Source organism: Cervus canadensis, chromosome 4, assembly GCF_019320065.1.
Source record: "Cervus canadensis isolate Bull #8, Minnesota chromosome 4, ASM1932006v1, whole genome shotgun sequence".
NCBI lineage: Eukaryota > Metazoa > Chordata > Mammalia > Artiodactyla > Cervidae > Cervus > Cervus canadensis.
Genome location: NC_057389.1, coordinates 86,544,493 through 86,553,037, shown reverse-complemented (window position 1 = coordinate 86,553,037; position 8,545 = coordinate 86,544,493). Strand labels below are relative to the sequence as shown.

Here is an 8,545-nt window from a genome sequence, read left to right as displayed (position 1 = left end):
ATGAAGTTAATGACAGTATCTGCCTCCTGGAGGTTTTGCAAGGATTAAATAAATTAAGACACAGGTGATTAGAACAACAGAGTAGTCTTTAAGGCTTCGTTGTTATTATTCATTTATCTATGTTACCAAAAACAAGTTCATTCACAGTGAGGACAAACAAACCAAAACTTTGGGAGTTGGAGCAGAGAACGGTTTACTGCAGCGCCTTGCAAGTAGACCAATGGTTCATGCCTCATAAACTCATACTCCCCAAAGGGTTTCAGCAAAGCAAGGTGAGACAGGGACGTGATGATTGTTGCAGACTTCTTAGTGTTGGAATCCTTTGTTCTTGCAGCTGGCCACGAAGGACAGGATGTTCCTATAAACCTCCAGTGAGACAAATGTTATTCTCTGTTCTGCAACTTTTTACCTCTGTATGAATAGATTCAAGTTTCAGAGCCTTGAGGACAGGCTCTCCTGTATATTTCAGGCTATAATGCAACATTCTTGTACAAAAGGTGCAGAATCAGCATGACAGGCAACAGGGCACAAAGGTGAAAGTAAGAGGAACAGATCTAATAGGGAGTCAGATTTGTTCTTCCCTGTTACAAAAACACGCTTCCCAAGTGGTGCAGTGGTAAAGAATCCACCTGCGAATGCAGGAGACAAAGGAGACACGGGTTCGATCTTGGGGTCTGGAAGATCCCCTGGAGGAGGAAATGACAACCCACTCTAGTATTCTTGCCTGGAAAATTCCACAGATAGAGGAGCCTGACGGGTTGCAGTCCACGGGATCACAAGGAGTCAGACACGACTGAGCACTGAACACAGCACATTACACAAACATGCATAGTTTGAGAGCCTTTATATTCCTTGCCTTATCAACATCCCAAGAGGGCAGGAGATATCGGTATCTCCATTTTACAGATGAGGAAACTGAAACCCGTGGTGCATGGCAGAGCTGGGGAACAGCAATGGGTTACAGACACCTGAGCCACCTAAAAGCAGAGGACTGCATTCATGAGGACAGCGCCACCTCAGTAAGGGAGGTGGGGAATAAGGAGGTGAAGAGGTTTCAGTGAAAGGCATGCTGCTGGGACCAGTTATACCAGAGCTCTAGTTCATGGAGCACCTCCCACCTGCTGGGCCCCGTGCTGTGTTTGGGACACAGCAGTGACCCAAACACTGTCACTAACTCCACTATCATGGAGCTCAAAGTCCGGGGGAGAAGGTGGATGTGTGACCAGGTGTGATTCGATCTGTGATGGAGATGCACAGGCAGATATGTGAGCCTGGGAGAGGGCTAAGGAAGAGGAGAAATCAGGGAGATTTCCTGGAGGAGGTGATGCTGAAACTGAGACCTGAAGGATGCACAGGCCACTCTAGTGGGGTTAACAAAGACAGGTGCAAAGGTCCCAGATGGGAAGGAGCAGCAAATAGTCCAGTTCAGTCAAAGCAAAGTGTGACACTCACGGGGAGGAGGGGGCCATGGGGTCAACAGGCCCAACTCACACAGGCCCGGGGTTTCAGGTCAAGAGCTTCAAGGCAGCCCGGGCTTCACTCACCCCAAATTCCGCCAAGACCCCACCCACCTTGTCACTGTTCCACCCCCACACGTGGTCAGGAATCCGGAAAATATAAGAAGTATCCCAGGTTATGGGTTATCCAGGGGGCGCTCTGGGAAGGGAGAACCCATCTGCCGATGCCCAATGCAGGAGACACAGGAGACATGGGTTCGTTCCCTAGGTCAGGAAGATTCCCTGGAGAAGGGAACAGCAACCCACTCCAGTATTCTTGACTGGAGAATCCCATGGACAGAGGAACCTGGTAAGCCACAGTCCATGGGGTCGCAAAGAGTCGGACACGATTGAGTGACTGACGCAAGCACGCAATCCTAGCTTATACATGCTTAGAACTTTCCCTTCCCTGTCCCATAGCACTTCTGTGATGATGGATGGATTCTGTGTCTGCATTATCCAAAACAGTAGCCACAAGCCACATGTCCCATCAAGCACTCAAAATGGGGTTAATGTGACCAAATGTCACGGGCCGAATTGTGTCTCCTCCAAAATTCACGTCTCAAAATCCTAATTCCCAACACCTCAGAAGAGGCTCTTATTTGGAAATAGGATTTTTATAGGTATAATTAGTTAATCTGAGTCACACTGAAATAGAATGGCCCTAATCCAATAGGATTGGTGTCCTTATGAAAAGGGAAGGGACTGCCCTGATGGCCCAGTGGTTAAAAATCCTCCTTCCAGAGAGATATCATGTGTCATCCCTTACATGTGGGCTCTAAAGAGAGATGATACAAATGAACTTACAAAACAGAAAGAGACTCATAAAGGACAAACTTATGGTTGCTGGTTGGGAAGAATGGGGGAAGGGATAGTTAGGGAGTTTGGGATTGACATGTACTCACTGCTACACTTAAAATGAATAACCAACAAGGACCTTCTATTAGCACATGGAATCCTGTTCAACTTTATGTGGCAACCTGGATGGGAGGGGAGTTTGGGAGAGAATGGATACATGTAATGGATGGATACATATATGGATACAAATGGATGAATACATATATGTATGGCTGAGTCTCTTCCCTGTTCATCTGAAACTATTGCAACTTTGCTTGTTATTTGGTTATACCCCAATACAAAATAAAAAGTTGAAAGAATCCACCTACCAATGCAGGGGACCTGTGTTTGATCCCTGGTCAGAGAACTAAGATCTCACGTGTTGCAGGACAACTAAGCCAGAATACCAAAACTCGAGAAAGCCCTCATGCCACAAAGAAGACCCAAAGCAGCACCCCCCCAAAAAAAAGAGTTGAGAATTTGGACACAGACGTGCAGGCAAACAGAACCCATGTGAAGATGGAGGCAGAGATGTGGGTGATGCATCTACAAGCTGAGGGATGCAAGACTGCCAGCGAACCCCCAGGATCCACAGGAGAGGGCTCAGAGGAACCAAGCCTGCTGGCACCTTGACCTCAGACTTGCAGCCTCCAGAGCTGTGAGCAAATACATTTCTGTTACTCAAGCACCCCCTCCCCAGTCTGTGATACTTGGCCACCGAAGCTCTGAGAAATGCACCGAGAAACTGAATTTTTAAAATTCATTTTAATTTTAAGTAGCCACATGTGGCTAATGGCTGCTTTACTGGACAGCACAGTCAACACATCCATCATGCCATCCCCTATCCTGCAGGGTAGAAATGGAGGCTCAGAACATAGCTGTCCCTTCTGGAGTGGCAGACAGGACGCTGCCCCAAGGACTTGGCAAGACAGAGGCAGAAAGACCCGTGGGCACTGTCTGGGCTGGGCGGATGGAGACAGAGAACTTCCCACTAGCCAAAAGTGGCTTACATTCAGAAGGTGTCCCCCTGTAGCACTGTGTGGTACCGTTGCTGCGAGTCCTGTGGACTGCTTAAATTCGAACGCATTCTAAGTCAATTTCTTCAGTCCCATTGACCTCTTACTGAGGGCTCAGTAGCCATACGGGAGGGAGGGTTCCCATACTGGGAAACACGGATGTAGAACATTCCACTCCCGCCGGATGTTGCTCTGACACACTGATGCCTGCTCGCCACAGCGAAAGCACTGAGCGAGTACCGACAGCCTCCTGCAGTGAGTTCCGTCTGCCCTCAGCCCATTTTACAGATGGGGAAGGGAGAGGCAGTTAGTGCTAAAGCATCTCCCTCTCTGTGGGACTCCAGACTGAGTCCCAAAAGATGCAGAAGCCAGAGGTGGGGGGAGGAGGCTGCCCAGAACCCAAGACGAGAGATAGGGCAGGCAAAGGGGAAGTGAACGGGAAGGGGTGGGTGTCAATGTCACCGCCCCCACCCCCTCCTGGGAGCCTCCCAAAGCTTACACCCACCTTCAACAGAGTGGTTCGGTCACACACATGTGTGCACAAGCACACACACTCAGACAAGAGGCTTGCCACACACAAGGATATCTGTGCACACCAGCGCACGCTGCTCACCAGCACAACTTGCTCTGCCCTCGACCTCTCTATCCCTCTCTAACACACACATACAGTCTCACCCACACCAAACCCCTTGCCGTCACAACCACACCCCCCAGCACACAGACCCATGGCGCTGCCTGGCCACTGGCCCAGCTCCAGAAGACCCACAGCCCTCATGCATTCCCCTGACACCAGCTGTGAATGAGGGACCGCACCATCTCATCCCACCACTGAATTTCCTGTTCCCAGGGCATCCACCCACTCCTCCCCAGCCCACCCCCACCGAGGCCCAGAGAGGGGCTGGGACTTCCTGAGTCACACGGGAGGGGGGCGCACACAGCAAACCCATTGATCTCCAGTCCAGCGCGCTCTCGGTTCCAACCAGCCAGTTGCCTCCCGCTCCACAACCACTATGGGAGATCCACTTGGTGCCAGCAGCCCCAGGAGGCTTCCGGGAGCACCGCGGGGCCCTGGGATGCAGGCCCCTGGCGGCTAACCGGTTCCTTCCTCTTCTTCAGGCCCGACTGCAGCATCCCTGCACGGGGATCGAGGCTGCTGAATCACCACCCCGACCTTGGGTTCAGACACTCCGCACGCTAGAGACACTGGTCAGGGGCTCCCGCATCCGGAAGCTGTGCGATCGAGAGCCCCGAAAGCTGTCCCTCGGCCTCAGTGAGCTGTCGGTGTTGGAGGCTGCAGAGTGAGCCTCGACGGCCTGAGCCAGGCAGTCCCCAGGCCCTCGAAGCCCTAGCCGGAGACATGCGCCGCACAGGAAGCCCACCACGGCCCGGCACACCTCCCGGCTGCGGAAGGAGTAGATGATGGGGTTGACCGCCGAGTTGAGCACGGCCAGCGCCAGGATCCAGTCCATGCCCCGCAGGTACTCCTGCGCCCAGATGTTGGAGCCGAAGATATCGGCCAGCAGCAGGCCGAAGAGCGGGCCCCAGCACACCACGAAGGCCACCAGGATCATGAGTACCGTCTTGAGCAGCCGGCGGGCCTTGCGGCGTGCTGGGGTGCTGGGCGCCTTCTGCCCGTTGGCGCGCACCACTCGGAAGATGGCCCCGTAAAGTATCATGATGGTGGCCAGGATGCAAGCGAAGACCACCACGCAGAAGAGGATGTAGTCTTTGGAGTAGAGCGGGAGGAGACTGGAGCACCGTTGGAAGGCACACACGCAGTTCCAGCCGAGCAGGGGCAGCAGGCCGAGGAGCGCCGCCAGCAGCCAGCACAGCCCGATGAAGCTGCACACGCGGCCCCTCTTGGTGGCCCCGCTCTCGGCCACTGGCCGCACCATGGTGGCGAAACGCTCGCCGGCCGTGAACAGCAGGCTGAAGGTGGAGGCGGCCAGCGCCATGAAGAGCAGGCCCTCGCGCAGGAACCACTGGGACGGCGCCAGGCGGAAGGTGTGCGCCCCCGACAGCAGCACGTTGGCCAGGTACGCGGCGCCGGTGAGCAGATCGCTGAGCGTGATGTTCACCAGGCAGTAGTAGACCCAGCGCCGGGAGCGCATGCGGCTGGCGATGGCCACCAGCACCAGCAGGTTCTCCAGCACCACCAGGCAGCTCACGGCCACGAACAGCCCTCGCAGCACCCCTAGGCCGACCTCCTCCGCTCCGGCGCGCCCCGCCAGCCGCCCAGAGTGATTGTAGTGCAGGACAATGAGCCGGCTGTGCCCGCCGGCCGCCAGCAGCTGGCAGGACTCGGGGTCCCCCGTCGGGGTCCCCGTGGCGTTCATTGCGGTCCCCCTCCCCGAGGGCAGACTGAGGCCCCGGGGTGGGGTGGTTCGTTCGCCCCAAGCAGGGTGGAGCCGCTAGCCTGGCCCGGCCTTGGTTTCCTGTTATTTGAAATTTCCTGTTATGTTCAAGGTACCCCCCTGGGTGGGGGTGAGGCTGAGATGGGGAGGGGCATCCAACGGTCGGCTCCCATCCTTACTCCCAGAGGGCAGGGCGCTGCGGTCACCCCCTGCCGCCCCCTTCCGGTCCTCGAAAGACCATTGAGGGTGGGGTCCCCGCCCCCACCCCTCACTCCCTCTAGAGAGTGGGTACCGGGTTCCTTTGTGGCACCCAGGCTGGACGACTCTCCCGCCCCCACCAACAACTCCTTGCAGGCCGGTCCAACTGTTCCATCACCTGCTCCTCAACCTCCCCAGGCCCGCCTGGCACACAGTAGGTGCTAAATAAGTGTGTGCCGAGTGGCTGCACACACAGAAGCACTGCCAGCTCCCTCATCGATGGTGTGGTTTTACCCCCATTTTATCCTCACAACAGGGCCAGGACCGAACAGTTCTCAGAGGGGAAACTGAGGCCGGGAGAGGGGCAGTCCCAGGGGAACCCTGCTGAAGAACACACAGCAGGGAGGTGAACCCCATGCACCCACACACCCACGCAGGTCTGGATGGGGGGGACCCTCCTTACCTGGGTTTTCTGTTGTTTTCCAGCCCCTGAGCTGACCTTGCTAGCAGCAAAGCTGCAAGGAACCCACACCCAGGGCAGCACCTCACCTCTGGAGGGAGGAGAGGTTCACAGAAGTGGGGAGCTCACACCCGAACTGCTCGACCTCCCTCAGAATGACTCAACCTGAGAAGGTTGAGGGCCGAGGTGTGTGGGGACCAGGTGGGGGAGAGGAAGTGGGGGGTGATGTGTGGAGTGATGCTGGGGGAGCCTGAGGGGGGAGGCACGGGTATCTGAGGGGCTCCCGTAGCCCCCCTGAGTGGAGGATGGGCAGGACGTGGGGCCTGAGGGCAGCCCAGGGCTTGGGGCCCGCCCTGCAGCCCTCCCCTGAGTTCACTGTTCAGCTCTGGAGCAGGACAGTTCCAGGGACGGGAAGGGGGCTGCACTCCAGAGGCAGCCACATATAATCACTGGAGGTGACCAAGCAGAAACAGGTCTGAGGTGGGAAGGGGCTGGGAGGAGGGGCTATGCAGGCAGGTGGGGAGAGCGAGGAGGGCACGGGCAGTGAAGTCTTTGCTCAGGTACTGCCCTGTGCAGTAGGACCACCGAGCCCCAGTCCCAGCCTCACTAGGGACCCCCGACCCAGGCACACTCAGAGAGAGACACATGCATAGTCTGAGCCTGGACCCTGGACTGAACCTTGACCCCAGGCTGAATCCTGACCTCGGTTAAGCCCACAACCATAGGCTGACTCCACCCCTGACCCCTGACCCTTGCTGAGACTTGACCCTGAACTGAGCCCTGATTGCAAGCTAAGCCCTGATCCTATTGAACCCCAACCCTGACTAAACCCCATCCCCAGGTGAGCCCCTGACTCAGCCTAGAAGAGCAAAGAACTAGACTGAAATGTTATGAGAGAGCAGGGTTTGACTAAATTGAGGCCAAGCTGTCCAACTGTGGTGACCTTATGCCATGAATTACCTGCTGCTTAGGTGAAAAGCCATATGTGCATTATAACTTATTTAAACTTACGATTATCCTTATGTTACAGAAGAGCAGTCCCCCTTCAGAAATTCATTCTGAAGACACAGCTCTAACAATACCCAAGTGAGGATGGAGAAGATTATTCACTGTCATTTGTAAATGCAAAATATTGGAAGCAGCCCACATGTCTGTATACAGGAGAGAGACTGATGTATTACACTGCACTTCAGAATGGAGTACTACACAGCCATGAAAAAGAATAAGGTTCATTTCTGTGATGGAATGGGGTGATTTCCAAGACATACTGTTAAGTTGAGGGGGAACAAGAGTATAGGTAATATGTTACCTTTTGTATAATAAAGAAGAGGGAATAAAATATCCACATATTTGCTTGTTTTTGCAAAATGAAAGGTAAAGCAAGAAGCAATCAAATTGGTTACCTACAAGAGTGACTGGGATTGAAATTTAAGAAAGGAGGGGATAACATCCTTTGTATTTTCCTTTTGGTATAATTTTTAAACTGTTGTTGCGTTCTATATTCAACAAAAATTTAAATCAACAACAATGGAGAACAAAAGCTTTAAGATGGAATATAGAGACATCTCTGGTGGCCCAGTGGTTAAGACTCTGCACTTCCACCGCAGGGAGCATGGGTTTGATCCCTTGTTGGAGAACAAAGATCCCACATGCATGCAGTGCGGCCAAAAAAGAAAAAAAATAAAAGATGGGATATAAGTAGAAAACAAATGAACTGAACGATATTTCAAATGAAAAACATAACCACCCAGAAATAGAAAAGAACCAACTTATGCAACTTGTGGACACGGTACTGATTCTAAAGACAAAAGGAACTTTAAAAAAATTTTTAAACTTGGTTCAGTACATTTGTGTGTTCCGGAGTGGCATAGGTATAGTGATTCTGAAACTCTCATGTGTATTATGGGACTGAGCGAACTAGCAAGTGTGTTGATATTATTAAGAATCGGATCTTTCGTGGGGGAGAAAGAAGGTGCAAAGATAAAATGGAAGAATCCCATAGGAACAGAAAGAGATTAAGGTATCCATGTGGACTTGATAGTTAAACAAAAATCTACTTCCTAACTTTGTCCACTGAGACAACCCAATAGGAATGAGTGCACCTAGCACCTAGATCTTGGCTTCTAAATATCATCCCCTCAGAAAGGCGGGGAGGGGAATGCAGGACTCTTGGGAGAAATGGCA

The 8,545-nt window shown here is 53.2% G+C and overlaps 1 protein-coding gene and 1 long non-coding RNA gene across 2 annotated transcripts; one reads left to right on the top strand and one right to left on the bottom strand.

Annotated features, from left to right (window-relative positions):
* Positions 1–3,079: 3,079 nt before the first annotated feature.
* S1PR4 (sphingosine-1-phosphate receptor 4) lies at positions 3,080–6,492 on the bottom strand. The gene is made up of 2 exons (XM_043466145.1): positions 6,365–6,492; positions 3,080–5,784 (listed from the first exon to the last, which is right to left on the bottom strand). The coding sequence occupies exon 2, from the start codon at positions 5,683–5,685 to the stop codon at positions 4,528–4,530; it is 1,158 nt and encodes a 385-aa protein (XP_043322080.1). The 5' UTR covers positions 5,686–5,784; positions 6,365–6,492; the 3' UTR covers positions 3,080–4,527.
* Positions 5,268–8,037, top strand: LOC122440218. The gene is made up of 3 exons (XR_006269068.1): positions 5,268–5,385; positions 6,388–6,547; positions 7,392–8,037. It is a non-coding gene; the product is annotated as an uncharacterized LOC122440218 (long non-coding RNA).
* Positions 8,038–8,545: the final 508 nt, after the last annotated feature.